General features: G+C 55.5%; 4 protein-coding genes across 4 annotated transcripts; all 4 read left to right on the plus strand.

The window, feature by feature from the left end:
- Window positions 1-6376: 6376 nt before the first annotated feature.
- Window positions 6377-6835, plus strand: LBRM_34_2340 (conserved hypothetical protein; the record flags this gene model as incomplete). The annotated part of the gene is made up of 1 exon (XM_001568293.1): window positions 6377-6835. One exon carries the CDS (start codon window positions 6377-6379, stop codon window positions 6833-6835), a length of 459 nt encoding a protein of 152 aa, XP_001568343.1.
- Window positions 6836-8111: 1276 nt separating this feature from the next.
- On the plus strand, window positions 8112-13484 carry LBRM_34_2350 (conserved hypothetical protein; the record flags this gene model as incomplete). The annotated part of the gene is made up of 1 exon (XM_001568294.1): window positions 8112-13484. The coding sequence occupies one exon, from the start codon at window positions 8112-8114 to the stop codon at window positions 13482-13484; it is 5373 nt and encodes a 1790-aa protein (XP_001568344.1).
- Window positions 13485-15691: 2207 nt separating this feature from the next.
- LBRM_34_2360 (putative ubiquitin hydrolase) lies at window positions 15692-18592 on the plus strand (the record flags this gene model as incomplete). Its single annotated transcript, XM_001568295.2, has 1 exon — window positions 15692-18592. The coding sequence occupies one exon, from the start codon at window positions 15692-15694 to the stop codon at window positions 18590-18592; it is 2901 nt and encodes a 966-aa protein (XP_001568345.2).
- Window positions 18593-22105: 3513 nt separating this feature from the next.
- On the plus strand, window positions 22106-23362 carry LBRM_34_2370 (putative phosphoinositide-binding protein; the record flags this gene model as incomplete). Its single annotated transcript, XM_001568296.2, has 1 exon — window positions 22106-23362. One exon carries the CDS (start codon window positions 22106-22108, stop codon window positions 23360-23362), a length of 1257 nt encoding a protein of 418 aa, XP_001568346.2.
- Window positions 23363-27999: the final 4637 nt, after the last annotated feature.

Genomic DNA, 27999 nt, shown 5'->3' on the forward strand with positions numbered 1-27999 from the left:
AAACGATGGGACATCAACGAGGGAGCCGACGAAGAAGGCGCATTCTACTTTTGCCCCTCCTTTTTTTTGTTGTTCATTGCCATGATGCCCTCTCTGCCCCTGTCTGTGGGTGGGGAGGAGGGGGCGGAGGGAGTAGGTGGGTGGATGGCGGCATCGTTCCTTTTTTCTTTCCCTGTCCCGTTTCACCTTCGGTGATTTTTCTTTGCTCTTGTTGCTGTCGTTCTCTGAAATCTTCTTCTTCCTTCTCCTTTTGGATTCTCAAAAGTGCTCAATGTGGGACGCAGCGGCGGGGGGGGGTCTTCATCTAACGCCCCCCCTCTTTCTTTTTTTTGCTCGTTCGGCCTTTGTTGGCTTCCGATATCGCTTCATGTACAATCAACAACCACAACAACACCCCTCCGAAAAAAAAAAAATAAAGAAAAAGGAAAGCAAGAGCAAAAACAGTAGCTGCGAGGAGCCAGCCCAGTTGTACGTGCAGCAGAAAACGAGCAACAACAAAACGATGGCATGTCGAGGCAACACCGATACCTGGAAACGGAGATGCAGGGGAGCGAACAGGTAGTGCACGCTCTCATTGTACACGCAGGCAAGGATGTGGAGACCGAAACGACAGGGCCAGCGCACATGCACGCACACCTGCCTACATTGAGTGTGTGAGAGAGGTAAGGAGAAGCTCGGGGTTATCGCCGTTTTTTCCTATCATCGAAAAGTTTCTGCGACATGTGAGTACGCTCTGTGATATGTTGATCAATTCCTATGGACCTTCAGATATGGATGCCATCCTGCCGTGTTTCGCGTATCTTCCTTCCTTTTATCCTCTGCACTCGTTCGTGTGATCACCTTTGAGCTCTTTTTTGTTTGCTACGTGGCTCTCAACACACTCTCTCTTTGTCTGTGTGCGATTACTTCTCTCTCTTTTTCTCATGTTTTTTCACCTTACTCATTTTATGTCGGCCCCACAGATGGAGCAGCACGTGAGCCCCGTGCGGCGTTCTTTTCATCTATGACGTTCCCTTCTCTTTTCTTTTTTTTTTTTCGTCACACATATGTATGTATGTGTGCCTGTGCGTGACTTCGTCGCCGGGGAAGGAGTGAGTGGAGCTCATCTTCATGTGTTGCCTTTCCCATGGGTGCATTTCTCATGCCCCCCACCCGCCATTTTCGTCCTCTGTTTATTGCCAGTTTTTTCCCTATTGGATAAAGGCTCATCGTGTTGCAGCAGAGTTGCCATAGTCTCTCTCTAGTTCCTGTTGTCAGTCCCCTTCGCTGCGCTTCCAGTTTTTCCTTTTTATTTTTTTTTGGAGTCTTTCGCGTCCGCAGACGGACCCACGGCGCCGAGTGACCACTGCACGATCAAGCTCACTGTCTACTTTGTGAAGGGATGTTACCCTGTGCCGCCAGTGATGACTGTCGCCCAGTTATATTCTTTCTACAGGACGAACGCGGAACTGCACTGTGCGTTGCTCGACGGGTGCATCCGGAAGAAATGTGACCGCCACAGCGACAGAGACGCTAGCCCGCGCGCGTCTCCAGACTGCCCCGCTGATGTCCATCATCACGACAACCCGAAAGCGCGCTCGGGGTGTGAACAGGAATTGCTCATGCTGTCGCCCCCACCACAACTTCACCACGGATACACACAGCCGCAGTGTCTCTCTCATGGAGTGGGTAAAATGGAGGACCATTGGCAACCACCACTCGAAACACTTTCTGATCTGCAAGGACCCCTTATCGATCGTGGTTGACAACACGACTGCCGTTATAGGAAGCAGCTCTCCACAGGGTACTCTGTGCGTCGCCCGAGCATCGCTCTCTCAGACGTGTTCATCAAAGACCTGCAATGAACCAGTCGTGAAGGATGAGTACCGTCCTGCAACGCCCTCGCCCTTCCCCTCCGTAAACCTCGATCCTGGACACACATCCAGTCTAGCGATGCCTCCCCCCACCCCACCCGCGCACTGCACGCCCTAGCAATGAGGCGAGGAAAACGCCACCTCTCAGTGCGAGAGAGCAGGGCAAACGTATTGACGGGGGTGCACCAACAGAAGCCACCGCGACATCCCGCAGCTCTCACCCTTTGTGCGTCACTGAGACCCAGCCCCACGCCCCTCCAATCGTTCACAATGGGCGATCTTGAGAGGTCAGTCTGCGAGGTCCACTGTGGCTTCGTCTCAGGCGCCGACGAAGCTCACTGTGTCAGTGTCGATGCCCTCCCGTTACACTGCCGAAGCGATCCGCTGAACAGTTACAACCAGAGCGCCGCCACCTGCTGCGTCCCCGCGACGTAGAAAGCGGGGCTTATTTTGTCCCTGAATCTGCACATGCCTGAAGACGATTCCGCGTCCTACCGCCATGTGACGCTATCCAGCCATCTGTGCAAGTCACTCGAACGAATGGTCTCGCGGCGACTGCGTGACCACGTGGAAGACAAGTGGCGACCATCACCCTCTAGCTTCCGTTCTCGCAACCCCACCATAGATCCCCTGGATTGGTTACTCCATAGGGTGGTGCAGTGCCAGCCAGGTACCGAGATAGGAGGCGTGTTTTATGGACTGCACTAGCGCGTTGGACTTGGTAGATCGCGGCGGTGTCATCGCAGCACTGAAGAAAATCAGCATAGGCTCGCACCTTAGTCGTCGGATCATGTATTTCTCAGGCAGTCGTCGCGCCCGTGTTCGTGCCCACACGGCGAAATCGAGGAGTGGGCATGCCTACAGAGTCCTGCAGGGATCAGTCCTAGGCCCTCTTTTCTTGATTGCAGTAAACCTGCTGAGCGTGGAGCTGAAGAATGTGCCTCGGACTGTACCACGCCATCTTTTCTGATAACCTCACATTCCTATCGCGTTTTCCACAGAGGAGGATGTGATAGGAATGACACCTCGATTTACCCTCTGGCAAGGTGAGGGGTGGCGCACTCGGGCCTGGAGCACCACAATGCAGCTGAGCGTCCCCCTCAAAAACTGTGTGCGCACTCTCTTTTTTTTTTTTGTTGTTGTTGTCTTGCGCGGCACGGCGATCAACTGTGGCTCTCCGTTGTGCGCATGCACTTGGAAGGGGATTGCCACCGCTGCCTTCTCGGTGTGCACCTCTAGGCAATGTGCGGCAGTGGCCCACACGTCGCTGCAGTGATTAAAGTAGCCACGGCGTGACTGGCCGATCTGAGGGCGATCTGCTCACAAGGATGGGGTCCGTTAAAGGATCGTCTCCGTCGTTTCTACATAGCGCTGAGTGAAACTAGGATACTTTACAATCCCACCACATGTTGAGGCAGTGATAGCAAAACCAGCGGTAAGGCCCTTGAGCATTTTTACGCCAGAGAAGCCGCAGTCACTGCGGGTACCGCAACATACGCAAATGACGGAGGCCTCAAAGAGGCCGATCCACCACTCGTCGATACCGTGGTGCTGCTGCGCTGCACCCGCCTGCGTCCCTCCGCAATCACGCGAGGAGGTGGCGTTGCGCATTAGGTGCCGGATGAGTGCACACGGGATCACGGTGTCGCTACGACGCATCGGCAGCTCTCACCCGAATGTACAGGCAGCGGCACCCTCGGCGCTCTTCACGCGCGCACACCTCTCATGCCCAGTGGTCGCCTGAACTTCAACGTGCCACTTGCTGGCGAACTGCGAGCGGACTCTTCGGACGAAGAAAAGTCAGCGGCACGTCGGCAGAGACTCTCCCATTTTGTGAAGTTTCCTTACTCGTTGTGGCAAGATGGTGTGGCACGGAGAGACATCACGCCAAGGGCAGCCGGGGTGCTAAATAATCATCATACCCTCATAAGTGTAGCGACCAATGGCTGCGGCCACCCTCCTATTTGCTGCTCTCCGCACTGAGTGTGAGATGATGGGGCTGGTGCCTGACTTGCTACTAAGACAATGAGGCCATTTATAGCACAGAAAAGCACGTGTCGCTCTTGTTGTCACAGACTCGCTCTCCCTCGTTATCGCGCTCATCATGGATTCTACAGCGGTGGAGGATGGCACATTGCGACGTTGTTGGGTGCCAATGACTGGTGCTACCAGCCATCGCGTGCGCCTCTCATTTCCATTCGTCTCAGGCTACTGCGCATTGGAGCAACCACGGCAAAGCTGACAGGCTTGCAAAATTGGCAGAGGCGCTCTCGCCCACTGAATGGTTTACAGACTCCGTCAGAGTGTCAGACGCTAGCCTAGCATCCGCTGTTACCCGTGCGGCAGACACCACCGCCCTTGGCTGTCGAGCAGCACCCTGAACCCGGCCCTCTCGGATCAAGACATGCCGCTCACTCAGATCTCTCTGGCGCCGATCGTGCCGCGCATATCTGAAAAAAGGGGACACGGAGGGATGAGAAGAGCCGGTTAGACGCATGGATCGATTCGTCGGTCGGAAGGCTCGTGCGAGACGACCCGGGTGCAGCTGTGATGCGACAGAGGTAGGCGAGGTGTCGCTGCATTGGTTTGCGTTGGACGACTTGTTCGTGGTGGAAAGGAGGTGTTGAGGGCCAACAAAGAGAACATTTGTGTGTGGTTGTGACTCCTACCCTTTTTCTTTCGTTGTGTGTGTAGTACGGCATTGGGGATAATCTTGAGGAGTTGTTTTCAGACGAATGCTCGTGTTTCTTTTTTCATCTTACGCATGTGCGCGCTAGCAAAGTGGATAGTATGTCTACTGATGTACAGTAGGAGCAGCTTCCTCACCGACATACTTTTTCCTTTATTTGTTGTTCTTTGGACGCTGTCCTGCCTGACAGATTTTATGGATGACACAGGCGTGTTCGCTGTCTCAGGTCGCTTCGATGGAGCGCTATCGAACGCCTGACCGCCAACATCAGCAGTGATACATCGCTTTGACCTCACCACATTGTAGGTGCTTACCTCTGTCGCCACCAGAACTGCCTCTGCATTGGCAGGGATAGGGACGGAGTGTCTTCCTTACAGTGTGCCTGCAGGACCCTGATATACCACGCTGAGGTGTCCCCCATCATCAGGGAAGCGCTTTCGGTATAGATGTGAGGAAAAAAAAAGACAGAGGCAGCGCGTTCCGTTCTTCACTACACCATTTTATTTCCCTGTGTTTGGCTGTTTGTTCGTGCTTCATTGAAGCTGAGAACGATGGGTGGGCCCATTTGAGGGTAGAAGCGTGATGGCATCCTAGGTGTGCACCTCTACGTCCTTCCCTGCCTCTGTGTATGCCACCGCTGCTGTGCTAAGGAGTCTTTGATGCCGGGCGTGGAACTGACGTTATACTTTGTTTCCCCTTGTCAGTTTCTGTATCGTGTTTCTCTTTCTTTGTATGTGTGTGTGTGTGTGTGTTTTCAATGATGTGATTTCTTCAATGTGGTGGCTATTGATGTTTTGCCTTCCAACTGATTTCCTCGGTATGCGTAACGCCTCTTCTCCCCGCTCCCCCTCCTCCTAATTGTGCGGTTTCCTCCTTTCGCTCTTCGCTGTTTGTTTTGCCTGTGTCGCCCATTTTTCTTCTCTTAGTCCCCCCCCCTCTCCCTCCCCCCCTCTTCCCCTGTGTGCCCTCTTCCGCTTCCCTCGCTTACTCGCTATTTGCGACGTTTCTCCCTCCGACTTCTCCCATGTCAACCGTCCTCATCTCTCCCGCTTCCCCCGCTCTATGACTACTCGCTTTTCCACTTTCTCCCCGCCCCCGTTGCTTGTTTCCTTTCTTCTCTTCCTCTGTTTGTTTGTTGTTGCTCACACACCAGGACGAGCCCGCCGCGTGGCTGGTACAGCTGAACGTACGATGGAACAATGCAGCAAGGAAAAGAATCCTGGGCTTGACAATGTCAGCCTTTTCGAGCTTTTTCGTGCTCTACAAACTTTGGGGGGCGGGGTGCATCAATCGGTTTACAGGCGGACTACCGCATTCTCTGTGCCCCCCCCCGAATAGGTGCCTCTCTCCCCTCTCTTTTATCCTTTGCAGTCAAACAAGTGAAGCGATTCTCTCTCTTCGCTGCTCCACTCATCTTCTGTTCTTCCTTTCCCTCTGCTGTCCTCTTTCTTTGTTTCCTGGCATCTGCGCACGCGCGCTGACCACTGTATTGCATTGCACGTCAACCTTCCCACCTACAGCCCCACAGCCAGAAAAGCACACCCGCACGTAAGTGCACCACGACTCACTATTGGGTAAGTATACACGCATCGGCAGACTTTCCCTTGAAGACGTCCCCCCCCCTGTGGACTCCAGAGCAACCCACTTACCGAGACTACTCCGAACTCACCATCAGTGACTCTTACGGCGAACTACTACCATTGCTCCTGCTGGTGCTTCCGCGGTGTTCTTGTGAAGGCACAGGTAGCGCAGCAGATCTCCCATCACCATCACCACACAGTGTGGGGGGGGGGGCGCCAGCGACGGCGTGGTGTTTAGTTCTAGTAGGAAAGTGATGCGGACATCGCGAGGCCTTCATGCAGCGCCCACGGAGGAGCTGGTGGAAGCCCCGCCGCAGCTGCCACTGACGGATGGGCGCTACTATGCCTGCCGTCGGTGCCGTCGCATCTTGTCAGAAGCCCAGTGGTACGCGACGGGTTGCGTGGAGTGCAGCGCAGCAATGGGCATTCCGGACCGCGATAACCTCCTCGACTTTGCAACCCCACACTTCCACAACTTCATTGGCCTGATTGCGCCAGGACAGTCGTGGGTCGCGCGCTTGATCATGAAGAACCGTGAGCCGACGAACGGCATCTTCGCGGAGACCTTGTCAGACGATGAGCCGGAGGAAGAGGAGGACGAAATGGAGCCCTTCGTGAGGGGCGCGGATGAGGAAGAGGAGCCAGTCATACTGGATGGAGAAGATGGCACTGCTGAGTCCATGCATGAGCTGGCTGCCGAGACACGAGAGTAAAAAAGCAGCGTTTCCTACTCTCCCAAAGTGAATAAAAACAGCGCGCTGCATCTCGTTGCAGCTAACTGTCTCGCTGATTCTGCTGTGTTGCAGAAAGATGATCCTCTCTGCAGCTGAGCATCTGGCGTCCTGTGCTTGAACAGGTGCTGTGAGGCTCGCTAGGGCAAGGCACTGAGACGTGCAGGGTCCTGAGATGGTTTTTACTCTGCTCCTCTCCCCAATGCCAATCTTGTTTGTACGCTGCACCGTTGTGAGAGGAGAGCGATGTGCGGGTGGTGTGCACGTCTGCATTGTAGTGCCTGTGTTAGCGCATGTCTATGCGGCTGTGTTGGTGTCTCCCTCTCTCTTCTTTTTTTCTTGAATGGGTGTGCGTGGCGGCGTGTGGTTTCCTTGTCTAACACACACTCTGGATAAAGCAAAGAGAACAACGACTGAAGTCGCTATCATACGCTATTAGGCGTGTACGTATACAGCGAAGAGAAGTGCGAACGTCGACGAGCAGCAGTGCGAACTGATCGAACAGGAGCACGAGGGCCCCATTTTTTCCGCCCGCTCTCTTCTTCTTTTCCGTTCAAGTGCGACTGAGGCAGTGATAGAGAGCGACGACGACACCGACCCTGTTTCGTGTAGCCACGTGATGAGTGCACGCCTTCATGATGCCGCAGCGGTATCGCTTCCGCCGAAGGCAGTGTCTGAGTTTGCCTCTTTGCTCCGTGCTTCTCTTCTGCGCAATGGCGTTGGCTGGATTCGCTATCCCACAGCTCTTCTCCTCCATGTCTTCTTCTTCACTCCTTTTCGCCTGTCTCCTGAGCACCAACCCGCCGTGACACGTTTGATTTGGGTGATATTTGACCCACCCACACACATACGCGTGGGCCCACTCACGCTTTGTCTCCCCCTTGAACGGTCGCTCCGTTTCCTTTTACCCACAGCTTCGGATCTCGCTGGCATCATCGAACAGCCTGTCGCTCTCTCGTTCTCCTCTCACAGCAGCGTTGTTTTATTGGTGCAATTTCGCAGAGGCACTTCGTTGGGAGACGAGCCGCGGTAATATCAAATTGAAAAGCGAAGTCCCCAGAAGTGGTGAGTCGATACAAGTGGCGAGCTGAACACAATACGCCACACCTCTTTATAACTGGCAGCGTGTGGACTGCTATGTTCCGGCCTGATCTGCTTGTGCATTTGCGCTCTTCTTTTCCCTTTCTCAGGCAGGGCCTGCTGGTGGACTGCATTTGCACGTAGAGAGCACTGTGTGGTAGCGCAAGCAGCAAAAGAAATGCAAGACTTCCTCGCAGCAGCTTCATCACACACTGCTGCGGCCAATGCCGCCTCAGTACGTGGATCACCTTTGATCTCTGTCGCTGATTCCTCAACGGCAGGCGAGTTTGAATCATGCTGCCGTGCACTCAGTCACAAGGCCAACAAGACTGTCGTGGAGCAACTCCCAGTGCTGCAGAATGGCTCCGTCGTTGACCTCTCACGCAACTACGTTGGCGCTGCTGGGTTGCAGGCGATTGCGGTCGTGCTTCCACACAACCCAAAGGTAACCGAGGTACGCGCGCCGCGCAACGGCATCACGAATGACGCAGTCGTTTTTCTCTGTCGCGCTATGCGAGGTCACCCGAAGCTGTCCATGTTGGACTTGTCCGACAACACGGACGTTTCTTTGGCCGGCGGGCTTGCTCTTTTAAGCCTGGCACAACAGACGCCGTCCCTTCGTGTTGTGAAGTTGAACGGCACCCATGTACCTGCAGCCGTGCTGCATAAGTTGACACGTGCTCTTGAGTACAATGCATCGCGCCACGACACCATCTCGGTTCGCGTTGTCGCCTCGCAGTCGACTGCAGCTGTAGTTGCCCCACCTTCCGCGTCGCCATCGCGTACTGCTGCGGCGACGGCTGACGAGGCACAGATACTGCAGACTCTTCGAGCAAGGGTCGAGGCGGCGCTGGAGGAGGGCTATCTATTCCCTCCAGTATCCCCGCAAACAGGCTGGCGTGTTCTCGATGTGCCTATTCTGGCACCCCCGCTACTGTTTGACACTGAGGTGCGTCTGTTGTGCGACGTGGTGTTTCCGCGACTTAACCAGGAGTTCTCCTCGTACCGGGTTATTCTTCGCCCTGTCGTCGTCAGCGGCGGTGCAGGGGTAGTCAAAGGCGATGACGAGACAAGTGATGGTGCGGTGCGACTGCGGCCCCACCGCACATCCGAGTCGTACAACCGAGCATTGTACTTTTGCCCAGCCTGCAACGTTACCTCCGTCGTTGAGCGCGGGCGATTTGCTACGATAGAGCTCGTAGGCGACCGCCCTGGTGACTACGTGCAACTCTCTGCCAGTGCGATGCTGAGGCTGCAGGGGGTCACGCAGTCCGCCGCTCATCGTCTGGAGAGCAATGACGACGATGAGCCCAAAGAAGCCGCCACACCGCTTCAGCCGGTTCTGTACGAGGCACACGAAGCCGCGCTACGCTGCACACGCTGGCTCCTCGTAGCAACGCGACGCGACACGCGGACGCTTCAGATGCCTGCGGCACTGGCACCGCTGCTTACCGCCGACCCAAGCATTGCGCATCCAGATCGCCACCGAAGCGTCGTACGCGCGATTGTCATCGGTGGCGAGGGCCCGTCTCCGAGTACTGCCACAGCAGAGAAGACGGCGGTTGTATCTTCGTCCGCAGCTATCCCCACCTCGCTCGAGTGGGACTATGCAACGGAAGAGTACCATTGGAGGCGGCATGTGGCTTGGCGTGAGCATGTTGTGGCCACAGCGCCGGTGGCGGAGCTTGTCGTGCCGCAGTACACCGCTACCTTTGACGGTATAGACCTGCAGGGTGGCGTGCGACTGAAGCAGCTCGAGGGATTCCAGATGGCTGTGTATACTCGACTTCGCACTGTTGTGGAGGCCTGTGTCGCCGCGGAGGCGCGGAAGCGTGGAGGCGCGGAAGCGGCCGAGTTCGCCGTAGGGTCAAAGTCGCTGAGCCTGCTGCTGCGGAGCATTGGAACGCAGCGGGCGTGGGACGTGACCTATTTACAGTCACTGGCCGCTACCAGCGGCGGGGCGGCGAAGAAGAACCTCATAAACCGCATGGTCCTGTACGCTGCCAACCCGCCTAGCCGCAACATGTTGCTTTTGCACGGAACGGACGCCGCTGCCCTCAGCAATCTCATGGCACGCGGCGCGACCCGCCTGCAGACCCTTCAGCACGCTTACACATTGGCCGCGTACACGACACGCTCATCATTATTGCACGAAGAGCCGACAGAGCTTCGTAGCGTTATGACTCACGTCGTGTCTCAACTGACGAAAAATGCCGCGGTGCTACGCTACGTGAATGCCGAGGTAGACATGGAGCGCTTGAGCGCGTTCTTCCTGCAGCTCATCTCTGGCTCTGTGTCTAGCACAAACACTAGCAAGCTGGTGCATACCAGCGCTGCGACGGCGAGTGCTGTCACGGTCATGCGTGAGGCAGGGCTACCAGACTACGTCGCCCAGTACACTTTGGGGGCCGACGGGGCAGTAGACGCTGGCAGCACGGCCTCGACACACGCCTTTGTTGTTCTGCTGGACGGCTTGGAGGGGTTTGAGATGCCGGTCCAACCATGTGGTGCCCTTGTGCACCCTCCAGGGAGTGGCGGCAATGGTACTGCTGGAGGCGGCGCCGAGCCCACCAACTGGTCGACAGAGATGATCACCACTCCGGCACCGTGTTCGGCCGCCCCGTCAGCTGCGACGCTCATCTCCAAGACTCAGCCCAAGTTACATACGACGCCAATGAATGCGCTGCTGCCTCGTGCACTTGCTCGCCATGTCCGCCTCATCGCCAGCTGTGTGTCGAGCAGCCCTGCCTTTAGGACTCTTTCCCACCTTGGTCGCGATAGTGTGGAAATGCTCAGCTTTGGGGCGGTGTCGGCAAACGAGGTGGAGCAGTATCTGTCCCCAGCTTCCCTCGCGCGCGTCGGCCTCGTCTTCTCCGAGGACGATTTCGAATGCGCTCGCAGCAAGCGCGATGCCCCGAATGCGGAGTACATGAACTACCTGCTCGACGCCACACGCAGCGTGCATGAGGCGCCTGGTTTTCTGACGCAGAGGCAAGCGATTCAGGCGTTCCCGGACACTCTCCAGGAGGCCGCGCAGGACGTGTACGGTCGCCTTATTCACGCCTTTGGCCTCCCAGTCACCCGCCATGTTCTGGGGTTGCTGATGGCGTCTCGGTGGGGTCTGTTGTTGCCGGAGCTGTGTGACCTGCTGCCCAGCTTATCCACGTGTCGACTGCAGGAGCTGCTGCGGTTGCTGCGGCCTGCCCTCGAGCCGGAGGCACCCACTGAGGCAGCGGAGGTGATGGGTGTTAGGAGCGGCAACGTCCTCCTTGGTGCCGCACGCCTGACCGCCCCGTCATTCCTCGAGGTGGTGAAACGCGGGTCCCTCAGGCTAGTGGCAGACGAGCTGCAGGTCGAGAATGATCAAAGCGTCTGGCATGGGCAACTGGCACAGTACTATCTCTCTATTGTATACCGATGGCTGCGACCTGGCGCGGCAGCGACCACAGGGCCCACTAAGGTGCGTCGCGTGGACGATGCGGCTGCTGCTGAGGCGTTTACTTGCCCTGACACGCAGGCGCTGCAGCGGCGCGCCATGAAGGAGGTGATTTACCATATGACACGGAGCGGCGGCTTTTGGTCGAAGATGGATGTGACGATCTTGTCTATACCGTTCTTGGAGCAGGTGTACGTGTCCGGGCTGGGCTACGCATACTTGCGCGACCTTACGGCAGCATTTAACGAGCGCTACGAGCGCCACCTCTTCGGCAAGGATATCGAGGAGCCCTCGTGGCAGCAGCAGCAACAGCAGTCCGCCATTGAAAGCGTCAGGACGGGGATCGGCGCGATGGCGGCAGGCGATGTACAAACGAGGAGTACGTCCGACTCGGCCGGGTCGAGTCGCTACGCCCTTCCGGCAGTGCTGAATCGCATGCGCGACTACGTCTGCTTTGCCCACCAGTACGGTCTGCTTCTGTCCTTGCACCCGACTCTTCTTGTGCAAGTCGCTTTGCAGATCCCGGCGAACCTCTTGAACGCTGTGCAACGCGATGCCGTCGGTTACCTCTACCGTCAACAGCAGGAGAACGGCGGATATGGACCGGACAGGGGATCCCTGTCACGCATTATTTTGACCCCCGTGACGTCTGCGGTAGCCACAGCAGCGGGGAAGCCGTCGACTCACTTGGGCCCAATTAGGTGTGCCGCCTTTCTGCCAAATCGTCGCTTCGTGGTGACGGCTAGCAGCGATCGCTCGCTGGCTTGGGTAAACCCGGAGAGCGGAACGGCGGCGTGGTACGCCCGGCAGCCGACGGCAGCGGTGGAGTCTCTCACGGTGTGCCGCACCAGCGCTTACGTCGCTTCCGTGTCGGAGGATCGCACAGTGTGGGTGCACGACGGCCTGCAGGGCACCCTCGTCTCGCAGTTCCGCGGTAGCAAGTGGTTCGATGCCCCCATCGCATCCCTCACCTTCTCGGCTAGGGGGCGCTATCTCTGGGTTGTGACAACCGACGCACGCGTGCGCTGCTTTGCCTGCGAGTCTGGCCGGCTGCGGTGGACGATGGGTTTGTCGGAGCTGCTGCAGGAAAACGTCGGCGAATTATTGCCCAAGGAGGAGAAGACGCATCTGGTGGGTGCAGAAGCTACCGCGACAGAGGAGAGGATGCACCTCAACTCTGCTGAGTGGCGCCATCGCCGCCACTACCTCCATGTGCTCGTCGACGCCGAGGACGACGAGGTCTGCACGACGGTTGCGGCAACGGAGCTGCGACAGTGGCGTCTGCGTCCGTGGGATGAGCCGAGTCCCACGTCAGAAGAAGGTCACCAGCCAACAACCGCGGACACCGCCGCCATTGCGTGCGAAATGACAATGAGGTGCTCACTTAACAGGTCACAGGTGTGTGCCTCGAATGGCCCGTTGGGGTATAAGCTCATGGAGCTATGGGAATCAGCTACTGTGCGGTCACACTACATGTGTGTCCTGGCGGCACCACACAGCGAGCCAGAGGTGCAGCTGCTCACACTGCAACAAAGCGATGGGACTGCCCTGGTGGTGGTGCGGTGCTTACTCGTCGTACCTTCGAGCAACCACCCAGGCACGACGGCAGCGGCACATGAAGTCTCCTTGATGCGCACGTCTCCTGATGGCCAATGGGTCGCCGTCGGCATGACGGGCGGTGCTGTCAACCTCTTCTGCATTAGCGCCGCGTATTGCGCGTGGCAGCAGCAGCAGCAGATACATGCAGCGGTTGTCTGCAGGCCGACGTGCGTCTACACAAGTCTGATGCCTACGCCAGGAATGTCGTCGGCACCGCTGCGCTCTCTTGCGTTTCACCGTGCAGGCCATATTTTGTTTGCACTGGGTCATAGCCTCGTCTGTTGGCGCCTGCCCGACGCCTCCGCAGTGACGCTGCAGACCGGAGCAGCGGAGTCCGTATACCACACCCCAGATGGCGAGTACTTGTGGACCCACACACCAACGTGCCTCGCGGTATTGCCGCCACCGACGCCAAGCAAGAGTGATGCGGAGCTGCCTCACAACATTGCCGAAGTAGCCGTCGGCGATGCCAGTGGCCGCGTGACGCTGCTCACGTGGTGGCGGCAGTTCCTCTAAAGCGGTTAATCGGAAAAGTGCCTCGAAAAGGAGTGAAGAAACGCTGCTCTACTGGTCGGTCGCACGTCAGGTAGGAGAGTGTAGTGTTTAGCGGCTGTGGTAAGCAAATGTTGTGCGTGTGCGTGTGTGCCGTATGTATGGGCGCATTTTCATGTATGACAAGGGTCCCCCCGATGCCACACGTGTGTATGTGAGTCGGTCGTCTTTGTTTTGCTTTGCCTTTGCTTCCTCTGCGCCGCTTTTCCATGGAAGCTCCTTTGCACTTCTCTTTCCTTCTCACATCGCGTACGTGTGTGGCCGTTCCGCCGTCTCGCCGCCGTTCCTCTCCACCTCGCCACTTTCACCCCCTCCCCTGGCGGCGGACCAAGAATGGCCGGAGAGAGGGAAAACCTGAGTAAGCAAGTATGAGGGCAGGCGTGCGCGCACTCTCAGCGAGTTGTTCCCGTCAGTTATGCCGCACGGTCATCGAAGTCTTGACGATCCGATATGAATTCCCCCCTCTTTTTGTCGCTAAAAGGCGACACGATGTACAGTGAAAACGGCCGCCTCTTTTTTTCGTTGGAATCTCTTTTGCATTTTTTCTTTCTGTGGCGTGCACGCGACACACGTACCACCGCCACGTCTGTTCAAAATGAGTACGTGGGCGCTTGTGTATGTTCGGCGGTGAGGGTGGGCTGGTGTTTTGTTGTCGTTGTAGACCGGCGCACTTTAGCCGCTCCCCCCCCTGTGTGTGTGTGCTGCACGACTCAGTCGTGTGTACTTCGCACAGTTCTTCTTTTTTTTTTTTTCATTTCTCTGTTTTGTTTGGTTGGCCCTGTCGGCTGCAAAAAGTCACTTTTTTGTTTGGTTGCGTCGGTTCGCCACCGGGTACTCCTGAAGGCTCGCCGCAACACCGAAAAAAAAGGAAGAGAAGGAATGTGGCCCAACGCTATCCCGAAAAAAAAAATGATGTAGCGCGCGTGTGGTTTCACACACACACACACACAATCGTACTGCTCAGACCTTGTTGAGCGCCTCGCTGCGCGACGACGCAGGACCCAGCGCGAAGCACCGAGTGCAACGGGAGAGAGGTGCCGCTCACTCCATGGAGTGGTACCTCACCTCAGCACTGGTTTGTTTTCGTTCTCTTGACCGCAACAGTGAGAGAGGCATCGCTGCCCAGGTGATCAGTGGAGTGGTCAATCGTTCTTTCCCCAGCTGTCGCTCCATTTCATTTTTCACATGCCCACATCCTCGTGCACACTCACTGTAACTCTCTTCCGCTTCGCCTCCCGCTTTCTCCTTTTCCTCTTTATCATTGACATTGCCCATTCTTGGAGAACACGTGCTCAACACTCCGTAACGACCCACGTAAGCGTACGGAATTATTCGAGGGTACTGCTTCTTGCGTTCTCTGTAAACCCAAAGACATCCGCATACCTACGGCAGCGGCAGCAATCGCACAAGTCCGTCCAAGAAGCGGAGACAAAGAGACGAAGCGAACGCATTGTTCCCTAAAGCGTGGCTGATACGCAAAGAACGTGGCTTGTTTACAACTTGCGTTTTTCTGTCTGCGTATGCGCATTGCGTACATTTTCCTTTTTTTTGCCTTGATGCTATTTCCTTTCTCTTCCTTCCCCGCCTTGGTTCTCTTTCCATTCAATGCAAAGAGGGACTTGTGTGCACATATGTGATTTTGTGTGCTTTGCCATCAAGTTCGTTTCAGCTGCTTCTTATTTTTCGCTTAAAAACTTTCCTTCCTCCGTTTTACACTGCTTCCTCTGCATTGACGTCTTCTCTCTTCCTCTTTTTTTTGGTGTGCCAAGGGCACGAGCTCAAACGGTGGTTACCCCCCTCGTGTGTCCTTCTTTGACTTCGTGCCTGTGTGCGTGGGTGCATCGCCGTGCGATCGCTCCTCCAGTAGCGAGGAGCAGGACGAGGCAGAAGAGTGTGTGAGGACAGTTGTGTCGACGCCCTTTTGGACCCCTCGTTGGCCAGCTCGTACCTGTGTTGTCCTCCCCCATCTCCCCTGTACTTCTAGCTAGTGTGTGACCCGTCTTGCCTTTGCTCGTTGTGTAAAAGCACGGGAAGGAGGAGAAGTGAAAAGAGAGGCTCTTCATCTGCTGAAATCTTCGCGGTGTTGATTGACGGTGATCCCTGCAAAGGAAAAACACAAACCCCAGAGACACAAATATATGAGTATTCAACCAAACAGGCAACGAGGTACCATGTCGTACGATCCTCAACAGCGTTTTTCTCATGACTCAAGAGGACGGCCGTCCTCCGGCTTCACTGCCGCTGACAGGAAGCTACGCTCGCAATCTCAGAAGTTGTCCCATTCTCCGCAGACGAGCCTCATCTCTAACACACCCAGCAACCCTGCATTACATAGTCCACGGCAACAGAGCGTCGTTGTAACGGAGCAAACGAGTCTCCTGCACTCCAGGACATCCATTGTGTCCTCGTCTGCGCAGGACGCGTCCGTGCGAAAACATGGCAGCGGTGCTACAGGTGGCACTGCAGCGGAGCCCAGTGCTTTGGTTTTGAGGACGCACCGCGTTAAAGGGGTGTCCGCAAGAAAGACGGACGGTAGCCTCACGCCCAGCGCAAAGTCTCAGTACAGCTTCGGCTGCGACTCTCCGAGGGCTTCTCCCCGTGATGTGGACGTGCCCACCATTCTCTCATCGCACAGAACACCAACAGCAAGCATCAAGGGCCACGAGCTGTCGAGTGTCGTCAGCACCGACTCGCCGTCTGTGGCGCGGAGAGGCAATCAACAAGCCGATGTTATTGGGCGCACGGATAGTGGATCGACTAAGGGAGCACTGATAGGGGCCTCGACGACTGGTTCTCGTGACGCACCGTCAGTTATGGCGAACGAGTGGCCCAGTGTGCTCAACACGTCTGTTCATCGGTCTCTGCGTAGGTCCATGCTAGGGGCTGAGAAGGGCTCTACCAGACTCGGCTCCGCAGCTGCAGTAGCGTTATCCAGTAGCCAAGCCGGCAGTGCTGGAATCGAAAATATTGCCACTACACGGGGCAGCGACGGAGGCGGTGGTAGCTCCCTTCGCACATACCCATCGAACACTGCAACAAAGAACACGGCGATGCCACCTTCAGCTGCGCATCTTAGCAACGCTCCTAACGGCAAATACTCCTCTAGCACTTCCGCCGAACTGCCGGTTTCCTCTCCAGGCCTCTCACAGCAGCCGAGCGCCACCTCCAGGACCACAGTGGTGGGCAGCTCTACTGACTCACCCAATATGATCGCCTCGCCTCGACCATCTCCTCATTCCCAGACCACACGTACAGGATTTGCCGCCGATGCACCCCCCGCTGTAAGTGCGGCACAGGGCGCGCAAGGGGTGAGTGGTAGAGATACAGCAAAATCGCTGTTGGTGACGCCGTCGTCGAGTCTTTCCAATACGTTAGCACAACCACATCAACTCCTCCCTCTTTCGGACCCCTCCCCTTCCCCGGGGTCACAGACGGCAACGACGACCAGGGCCACGAAGAATAAGGCGGAGAATGCCGAGACTTCATCTGACGCCGCCTCTTCTTCTTGCGCATCGCGCCCCAAGCCACGCCCGCTGTCACTGCAACAGTTGAAGCCTTCAGTGATGACTGATGCATCGTCGTCGTCGGCGCTAAAGAGTTGCGATGGGCCTGCCAGTACGGAGGAAGTGCTGTCTCTCTCCGTCAACCAACGGCACTCCGCGCCGATTCCGCTGCGCAATTTTGGTGCAACGTGCTATCTGAACTCAATCGTGCAGTGCCTGCTGTGTACGCCTGGCCTCCTGCGCGCGTTGATCAATGACCGTGAACGCATCGTGCACGAGTGGGAGGTGGAGCATCTCTCCCCGACGAAGCGAGCATCGAGCAAGGCCCATCGGCGCAGCTGTGCTGAGCGAAACGTCCCGGCGACCTCTTCGCTAGTTGATTTGTACACCGCCCACCCTGCGCCCCCCATCCCGGCATCGAAGCTGCTTCTCAACCTGAAGGAATCTTGTGCGAGTTCCAACGATGAGTTTTCGTCTAATGGACAGAAGGATGCGCATGAGTTCCTCCTTACATTGTTGGGGGTGATCCACAAGGAGGTGTGCCACAGCAAGCCCGACGTCTGCGAAGTATTCAGGGAGGTGGAGGATGAGACGAAGTGGGAGGCCTATGCGCGATTGGTGCGCCGACTGCAGCAGGAGAACAACTCCACCATATACAGGTTTTTCGGCGGCATCACCGGCTGCACCATACAATGTGCCAAGTGCCATCTCGTCTCTTACCGCTTTGAGGCGCAGCTGGTCATCTCCTTGCCCTTGACTTACCGTCTTCCTACCCTAGGCAGCAAAATAATTATGAAGTGCACCAGTGGGAGGCGCGACGGCAAAACACAGGCGGAAGGCTCCATTGCAGTTGACGAGATGCTGCGAGAGATGTTTTTTAGCGAGCGTGGCGAGCTCCTGAATGGCCCGATGCAGGTGACATGCGACCGCTGCAAGAAGTTACGTGACAAAACAATCTGGTATTCAATGGAGCAGTGGCCGCCAATCCTGGTGCTACATCTGAAGCGCTTCAACAACGCTGGTGTCAAGAATGAATCGGCGGTGGTGTTCCCCTACACGTTTTGCTCCATTGAAAACCTCGAGTATCAGTTGTACAGCGTCTGTTGTCACCGTGGCAGTGCTTCCTTCGGGCATTACACCTCGTACGCGTACGTGCAGGAGGAGGACGAGGCTGCCGAAACGGACAAGAACGCCGCCACTGCTGCCACGGTAGTCTCAGATTTGTTTCAATTCCCGCTGGCAAGCATGAACAGCGAGCGATTGTTTAGCCCTCGAGAACGTCAGCCCACGGGATGTGTTGGCGGATTTGTCACCTCTGACAGCATCAGCAAAGAAAACGGCACCGATAGCAAAGGGGCTAGTGAGACCCACAGACGCAATGGCAACAGAAAGGTCAATGGAAAAGATGAGCCCCTTCCGGAAGAGACGGAGTCGAAGACAGGCAAGTGGTATCTGTGCAATGACAACCACATCACTGAGGTGACGGCTCCGGACGTGCTGTCGATGACGAAAGAGGCATACATTCTGTTCTATCGGCGTGTTGATGGCAGGCATGCGACGGTATCTTGACCGAGTACTTCTGCACGAGTAGAGTGCCGGTGAGTCGTAACCTGTGGCGTTTGCGCAGACCTACGTGTAACCGATGCTGCCATCGCTGCGGATTTTTATTTTAGAGAGAATTCTTTAAATGAGGGTAATGAGCCCCGCTGACGCGCGGCTGCATCCGCTGCGAAGCTTGTTCCCTCATAAGCACGTGGGCTGCGCTGTGGCGACCAGGCCTGCCAGTTTGTGCATGAGAGAGGGGGGATGGGAAAAACCCAGCTCGCACTCCAGACTGTATAATGTGACACTTTTTTTTTTGTATGAGTTTATTTCACTCTCACTCGTTTTTTCTCTGCATATCTGCATCGTTTCTCCCTGTGCTGCTGTTGGTCGTAGGCCAGGTGTTTGATGTGCCTCTCCCATCTCGACGACCCCCCACCCCCGACATGCACACATGGACCCCGCCTCTGATGACAATTGAAGAGGTCGAGTAGAATGCAAGCGCCGTCCTTTTCTCTCACCTTTCGCCTCCGTTATCGAGCGTGTCAGAGTATGCTTCAGTGTGCTTAATTCGAGTTTTGGTAATGGCGCCACGGTTTATTTTCTCAGCGCCATTCCATCGTTTTTTTCCCTGTTGCTGCGTGTGCTGCAGTCGCTTAGTCTTGACTCCTGCGTGGGACCTGCAGGTCCTTGTTTGTCAACAGTGGCGCGACCTGTTGCTGAAGCATTTGCTTCACCTCCCTGCCTCTAACGGCGGCTTCGTTCGCGTTGACTTTTCGCCGTGCTTTGTATCGTAAGCGGGGGGGGGGGGGTTGATTATGCTCGCTTGCATCTTGAAACGGCGAGCCCGCAGCGCGACTAAGCTTTCCCTCTTGCAGTCCCACATATGCTTCTTCTTCTTCCTCTCTGCTATCTTGTGCTTGCTTTGTTGCGTCCCCCACTTACGTATTGGATTTACTTCGTGCTTTTACGTCCCAGAGCTGGAAACGACTGAAGGCGTCTTTCTTTGGTGCTCGTTCTTGTCGCGCTCAGGGTGAGAAGGGGGTGGGGTGGGTAGGAATAGGCAACCGGTGCTCAGGAAGTCTTTCGCACGGTTTTGCCCCTGTAGTCTGCCTCTCCAAAGGTGGTGCGTGCGATGGGTCTTCTCCGTCTCCTGCTGTGAGCGGCATGATATCGGTCATTTTCCTACTTGCTTCTCTTCAAGTGTGACCTCTGCTGTAGTTCGTGTTTCACCATCTCGTTCTTCATGAAGTTCTCGGCTTTTTTCTTCTTCTGAGTCTTTCTTCTCTCTCTGATGAGGATGGTCACCTTAGCGTGGTATTCCGCATGGGTGTCTCATTCTGTGCGTAGCTAAACCAAGCAGCCTCCCTACCTCTGCCAATGCCGGGCCACTTCTGGTGGTGACAGTGCTAGGTGCCTATGACGTGGGGCGGTCGGAGTGGCCTGCAACAGTGCACACATTGACACCGGCCATGCGATGGCCAGAGTGCCAGTGTGACTCGAGCGTGTCTCACCTTGCCCTCACTGTCTACGTGTGTGTGTGTGGTGGGGGGACCCTGTGCCGCGCTGAGGGGGATGCGCCAGGTGGCGACCAGTACAATGGGAGCGGCTGTGAGGCCACCTGCAAGGCTGGTGGTGGGTGAGGTTTGAGGCAGAGACTGTCCTCCGAAGGCTCAGTCGACGTTATTACACTAGCGCGTGACTACGGCTGTTTCACACCACACGATGATGCTGGCGGCAGGGTCGGTAGAGCAGCTGAAGTCATGTGCTACGGCAGAACGGAGAGATCGACGACAGTGCTTCCGCTATGATGTGTTGCTGCTGTTTCGTCTTGGTATGCCGTTCTTGCTGCTCGCTCTCTTCTCCTCTCTTTTTTTCCTTACATCACTTCGCCTTCTTTTGACGCTGAGTTTCTCGTGCAACAAAACATCTGCAGAGGAGTGGAAGGAGGTGGTGGCTCTGGAGAGGAGGGGAGCCAGGCGGCAAAGTAAAGACAATGGCGAGCAGGCAACTTGTAATGACGCAGATTATCGTAATGATATGCACTGATGGCGGACGGTGTTGCTTTTATTCTAATTATTATTTGATATTGTTCAGGTCTGCCTCCTTCTGGCGTGTGCGTGTGTTTGTTTGTTGCGCTTTGCTTACTCGTGCTGCATGTGGACGGATCTTGTGGCTCTTTGCCCTCCTCCCTGTGCTTGCTTTTGCTTTAAGGACGTTATATCCAATCTCGCTCCCCTCCCCCCTCCTTCCCTTTTTCCCTTTCCTTCCTTCTCTCCCCCTTTTTTTCGTTCTTGCTGCACTTCTTTGCGCTCTTGGAAGACCGCCTCTGCGGACGCGTCTCTTTTTCTGTCTCCTCATGCAGGTCTGTTGCCTTTTGAGTCCGTGCTGTTGGTTGTCTTTGCGCAATGCTGTGCTTGGGTGTGTCTACGCTCTCAGTTATGGAAGCGTGTGGTGAGAGGATGACCAACCTATTCGAAAAGAGCAGCGTATACTTCTGTTGTCAACCAGCACTTTCACATGTGAATGTCCTGGCGAACGGATGTGGGTGCATGGGGATGTGTGTGTGTGTGTGTGTGTGTGTGTGTTCGCGGTGCAACCCCACATGAAGAGCCAGTAGAGATGATTCCAACATTAACCAAAAAGATATGTGCGTTGACACACGTGGCGCCAAGCTATTTCGGAGGGGGTGTCTCGTTTCTTACTGTCCTCCACTTCTGCCCTACTTTACGACCAGCACGCGCGCCTAGATAGCTTTTTTTTTTGTGTGTGTGGCATTCCTCTGCAACGCAAGAGGTTTGCATGTGGACTCTAAAGGGCAATTTCGAAGAGGCTTCACTCTACTGCCGCCGAAGCACTGATTAGGGGGTCACTCCCTTCATAATTTTTTTCTTTGCCTACATGTCGATAGCCTTCATGTCGCTTGACCAACCTACTCGCTGAGGCGACTCTACGTGATATCTCTATGTGAATGACGTCTTATTACCGTCTGCCAACCTCATCCTCCCCCCTCTCTCTCTCTCTTTGGTTGAGCTCATCTGTTTCTTGTTTTCCACCCAGAGCGCTTCTTCTAGACAGATCACACATCTTCAGTTTCATCTCTGTGCTCGTGTCGCTACTTCGTCCTTGTTGTCACCGTTCTTTCTCGCTCGATCGCTGCGATCCTCGTTAAGCGCTCTTTTTCCTTATTGTTGTTCCTCTATACCCCAGCTCGGGTGGGCGTACCATCACTGGCACGCATCCGCGTTCTTCGGCTCATCAGCATTCAAGTGACGACATACAGGCTGACATCGCTAATTTCTTCGTGGGACGATCGCTCTCCCCCCCTCCCCCTCCCTCCGTCACGAAGACGGCGCGCTTTGGTACTTTGAGGCACTGAGGCAAAGAAGCAAGTCTTATTTTGTAGCTCACTAGCAGTACCTCTCACACGGCCCCCTATCGCGACGGTCGCACTCCTCCCCCTTCAGGGTTATCTTGGTGGCACATTTTTGCTGCTGCTGCTCTTCTTCGCAGTAGCGAGGCCACCACTGCCACGTCGAAATGGCCACCAGCAACTCCATTTCTGTAAAGGTGGACGTGCCATCTCAGGTGAAGGGGCATGGCGCGCTGGAGATGCCGTACTACATTTACCCCATCACAATGCGCTTGCCCGGCTTTATGAGCGATGCGCGGTTCAACCGGCGGTACACCGACTTTGAGACGCTGCGCGGCCAGCTGTGTGCGACGTATTGGTACTGCATTGTGCCACCGATTCCCGAGAAGGAGTCGATGCAGGATAAACTGGGGAAGTTGCCGCGCATGGTGGTGCCGGCGAAAGAGACGACCGCTTCGGAGGGCGATCTGCTCGAGTACCGTCGTATCAGCCTGCGGCGCTTCCTGCAGCGACTCGCCTACCACCCCATTCTGGGCAAGTCGGACCTTCTGCAAAAGTTCACGAATGATAACGAGTGGCGCCAGTGCACTCGAGACCCGGTGAAGCCACCTCGTTTTATCGCGTCGTCGTCGCTAGAGGAGATCGCCAGGTCATGGGTACCGTCAGGTAGTGCATCTGGCTCTGGTGCTCAAGGTAGCGGTGGTGCCGCTGGGAGTGGTGGCAGTGTTAGCCAAACCGGCGCAGCGTATCAGTCGGCCTTGACGCAAGAGCCGGTGGATGAGGCGACGTGGAAGGCGACAGGCGAATACATTGGCGAGCTGGAGTCTAACCTCAAGAACATGCGCAACCTGCTTGAGGCGCTGGTGGACCGCCACCGGCGTACCGCCTCCGCTGTGAGCAACTTTGCCTCCTCGTTTGGGTTGCTTGCGGAGGGCGAAGAGGATGCCGAGCTGCGCGGCGCCATTGAAGGGGTGCGTGACTGCGGTCGTAAGGTGGCAGACGTCTACAGCAGACACGCTGATAGCGAGTCGACGCGGCTTGTCAGCACACTGAGCTTTTATGTGGGTATGTGTGCCGCAGTGCGCGAGACTCTGAATCACATGCTCAGTGCCCGCCAGTATCTGCGCAGCTTGCATAAGAAGAGCCAGGAGCTGCAGGCGTCGGCGATGCGTGCGCAGTCGGCTAACCAGGTGCAGGTGCAGAGCGAGCTGCACTTTGTGAATGAGCAGCGGGCCCACCTTGAGGAGGACCTCATTGGCGCCGAGAAGACCTTTAGTGAGGAGTTCGCTCTCTTCCACGAAAACAAGCAATACGATGCAAAGGATATGCTGAAGAAGTTTGGCATGCTGGAGCTCAGTTTCTCCGAGTCAATGAAGCAGGAGTGGGACGCCCTGCGGCCAATGCTGGAGTCCCTTAGTACATAAAGGTGGCGCGAAAAGGCGGGTCGGGGGACTCCTTCTATCCCTCTTCTCGCTTTGGTTCTTCACACTTCTCCAGTCAACCTGGTCACTATGAAGGCACAGGAATCGATTCTTTTCTCTTCCTTGTGGCCCCTGTAGTGGCATGAGGGGAAGGGGAATGATACCTCTTTCACGCTTTCCTCCTTTTTTTTGCTTCACCCACGCAGGTCAAACGGCTTTTCGGTCACTGTTTTGCTGTGATGCTTATGGTGGTAGTGCAGTGTACTACAGTTTGCGTGTGTTTCCCTCCCCCTTTCTCGCTCTCTCACGTTAACGTCTCCATTGATTATGTTTCGCTGGGAGTGATGGTGATGGTCTGGCCCTCCTTACCAGTGGCAGCGACATTCATCATTGGTTCCGCTGAGCTCCTCCCTCTTTGGGTGTATTGCCGCCGCCTTCTTCTTTCGCCGCGCTCATGATCGCTGCCTCTTGCACTCTTTGTATGGATGCCAGGAAGAGCGCGCACGAGGCCAAAGTCGTTGCGCGTGGCGGGAAGGCATGCATGTATGCACAGCTCACGAATGAGAATAGGGGATGAGACAGTGGGAATAAGGGTAGGGCGTTCTGGGGAAAGGGGGTTGTATGCGCTTTTCTTGTTGTTCTGGTGCTGCTACTCTTTCTCTTTCCTGCCCGAAGCTATTCTCCTTCTTGGCTATTCCTGTTTCAAATTTTGGATCGGCGATAAGATGATGCCCACACACCCTTCCCGCAGCCTAGCGACTGAGTGTTATCTTGTCGTCGTCTTCGTCTGTGCATCTTGCTCGCGACTTTGGCTTGGCTTTCTTCCTTCCCTTCTTGTGGGTTCCCGACTCGTTATTTCTGTTTCTGTCGAAGATGCGGTAGCACCTTTGAGCCGCGAGTCTCGCTTTCTCTCTTCGTAGTGTTGCTACCGTTTCGCCTGTCCGAGATTTTTTTCTGGTTGCTGTCTTTCTCTCTTTCTCTCTTTCTCTGTGTCCCTCTGACTCTCTACTATGAGAAGAGAGCAGCGAAATCCCATGGACGGCACACGAAACGAGCAAATCAAAGATGAACAATGAAAAAGACGTGAAAGCGGGACGTGACTCGTTTGAGGTGATACGCGCAGTCCCTTGTACCCCAGACGTGTTTGCATACGTGTGCTCTGCGGCCAGCTACTCCACATCGACACTCCTACCCTCTTTATGGAGTGTCATCATATCAAGTGAGCTCGAGGCCTGATATATTTGATAGATAACCTGAGAAAAACGTGCGGAACTTTCCTTTCGAAAAGGACTACTTGGCGGATTATATCCTCTTTCTTGCCCTACACGCTCGCGCATTCTTCGTCTCTCTTCAACCCCTTCATTGGCAAGGAAAAACATGCTGCGCATACCTGTACCTCGTTGCGACTCCACTGCTTCCACTTGAGAAGCAGTGGAAAGAAAAAACAGACCAGGGTAGTGGCGCAGCACTCACACACAGATGCACCCGTCGAGCCGCAAGCGGCGCTTAATGCACCGTACCATATTGTTTACCAGGCGTTCTTTTTAGGCTTTACCGAACTCACGCCACCGTATCGCGTAGCCCATACTTCCTTCCAGGTTCTCATGTGTGTAACGCAAGAAGCTGTTCTCGCACGCACTTTTAATCGCTTCATATCACAGACCTCCCCATCGCGTGTGCCACTCCTGGACTCTTTCAACCACTCCTCCTTGAGACTGGAGACATGAGAGACCAAACATGTGTCGTCCCTCCGCGACAACGCTTGTCCCTTTTGATTGTTCTTCGCTGCACAATCTGCATTTTCGACTGCGGCTCCCCTTTTGTTTTGTCTTAGCCCTTCCCCGAGACTCTTGGCTAGAGATGGGCGTGCACTCTTTGTTAATTGGTTTCCTTTCTCCCTTCTCTTCGAGGCTTGCCCTTGTTTCGTCTTTGTATGCTCTCTCTTTTTCCTTGGTACGCGCATTCGCATCCCGCGAATACGTTCGGCTCCTGCGCTTCGTTGGTCCTCCTTTTTCGCGGGCTCGCGTCGGGTAACGTCATCCTCGTCTTCGTTGACCAGCTTTTTCTCCTTTGCGATATTGCTGAGCGAATGTGTACGCGCTGGTGCTTCTCAGGTGGCACTCACATCAGGCTCTTCTTCTTGCCTGACAGGACGTGAATGATGTGCGGCTGATCGTGTCGCATTAGCTTTCGCCCCTTTCACCCAGCCAACAAGGGCGCAACCTTCCTACCCCCCCCCCCCTACCGACACCCCTACGCCGTTTTCTTGCGCTCGAGAGGTTGCCGCGAAAACCAGTGACGGCGACGGCGTCATCGCGTGCGCCGCCTCCGGTCTGCTTCATGGAGTGGTGGTGTGTTCGGCCCTCGGTGTGCGCTCTCCTCCCTTCGCTTTCTGCAGATTACACAGCCACGTTGACAGGTGATGGCAACACGACTCCGACACCATCCTGGTCTCGCCGGTACATGCTCACGATCGACAGCATGACCGAGACAGTTGGAGCTGCAGTCTGCAGAACTGTTGCTGAACTTCTGGTTGTGAGACGCTGTGGTGGTCTCGCGATGGTGGTGAAGTGGCGGGGGGGGGGCGGTGGTAGAGCTCACTCACGTTCGAGCGGGTGATGGCGACCCAATGCCGCCGTGCCGCGTTGGGGGATACATTGCTCACTCGCGGTGCTCGTTTCTGTGTACGCGCGCAGGGGCATTGAGTGGAGAGGGGGCAGTGCGCTATGTTATCATTTTTTTTCGTTTGTGTGTCTAGCGTGAGTGCTTGATTTGCCTTCCTGCGTTCTGCTAGTTGTCAGAGTTCCCGTTCTGCTTCTCTCACGTTTTCTCGGTCTTTCGCCCCTCACGTGCCGCCTTCGCTTCCTCTTTTTCCCTTCCTGGGGCGCTTGTGACGCTGTCTTGAGAACGTGTCATGCTCAAGACGCGGTCACGGGTGCACAGGTCTGCCCTCCTCCCTCTCCCCTTATAGAGCCTTCGACGATGTGTTTTTTTATGTTCGATATCATCTTCGTCTTGGCTTACCAGTTCGAAAATCAAATTGACTGCCGACGCTGCATCAGAGTAGCCTTGCACTGTATTGTTGTGCGTGAGGGCGCTCCAGCTTCTCTACGACGCACCAGGTCCTGCGTAGCGCCACGAAGACGGGTGCCCGAAGGCGATGAGGCTCGCTTGTTTCGTAAAACATCTTATGTGTTTTGCGGTACATGCGCACCTAAGCTAGCCTCTCTGTCTCTATGTTTTGTGTCCTCGGTTGTCTGGGGAGCTTCTCGGACCGTTGTGCTGTACGCACCTCGAGCGGAGGAGATTAAAGAGAAGTACACGATGCGCCATAATTGGAACGAGAGCTGACGAGGTCTGTGTAGCAGAGCTTTTCCCTGTCGTTTTTCTCCTCCCTCGATGCTCGCGCGCTCTTCATTCCGCAGCTTTCTTCTGATATGTGGTATCGGCCTTTCATTCCCCCCTCGACCTTGTGCGTCTCTCAATTCCCCCCTTTTCCCTTTTCCCTTGCAGGGTGTATGCGTTTCACATGGCAATACGCATACACACATACACACTCTCTTCTTCTCGCCCTTCACTCACTGCTTCCCCTCCTTCACTCAGCGCAGGTGTATAGCGACCTCCTCCCAAACAAAACACACCTGCGCAGTCTCTCGGGGCTTATTTTTTTTTTGTTCTACTTCGTACTCTTTTGCTCTCCGTGAGTGCTCGTATTGCACCGCCAAAACAACACAGTCGGAAAACAGAGAAGACGAAAGCCCCCCCTCCCCCCTCCCCGCTTCACTGGTGAAGAGAGCCGCTGCCGCCACAACGACACGCAGAGAGAAACAAAAAGGGAAAGGGAAGGTAGAGGCTGAGAAAGACACGGACACGAAAAAAAAGCAAGCACGGAAACAGGAGCACTGCTGCCCATCGAAACCCAATACTCCCAACAACGATACGCGCATCGGGAAGCAAACCACCGCAGAGTTTGGTCTTTTCTTTTTTTTTTGTGTGTGTGTGCGCTGCTTTCTCTTCTTCTCGCTTTGCAAGCATCTGTACCGCCTTCCACTTCGTTTGGTGTGTCTTGAGCGACCCAGGCTAAGACCTTGTCACCAAGCCATTTTTTCTTCCTCCTGCCTCCGCACTCCTTCCGGTCTCTTGAGCAAGAAAAAACGTATCATCGCCAAAGGAACCATCCACTTTTTTCCCCTTGCTCACCCTTTCTTCTTTATTGCCTTTCTGGCTTCTTCTTTGCGAGCTTGAAGGTCAAGACGCGGACGCTGACGTGTGGTTGCCTTGTTTCAGTAGAATCACAAACGCACGCACGCGTTGTACAAATTTGATGGCCCAAACCCTGAGTTTCTCCCACACGGAGGAGACGCCCCCCCCCCCCCCTCTTTTTGTTGTTCACTAATTTGAGGGGGGGGCCCCCAGGGGCCCCTATTAAAAAAATTTCCCTTCATTCCCCCCCCCGATTTTCCCGGAAAAAAGGAGGGGAAAAAAAACCCCCCCCCCAATTTTGGCGTTTAATTCCAAAAGGAGTGCCGGGCCGCAACCCCCAGGGAAAATAAACAAAAAAGACCCCCGCGGGGGGGGGGGCGGCGCCCCCCCTGTAAAAAGTCCCAAAGTGCCACCCCACCCCCCCCCATGGGGCCACC

This window comes from Leishmania braziliensis, chromosome 35, assembly GCF_000002845.2.
Source record: "Leishmania braziliensis MHOM/BR/75/M2904 complete genome, chromosome 35".
NCBI lineage: Eukaryota > Euglenozoa > Kinetoplastea > Trypanosomatida > Trypanosomatidae > Leishmania > Leishmania braziliensis.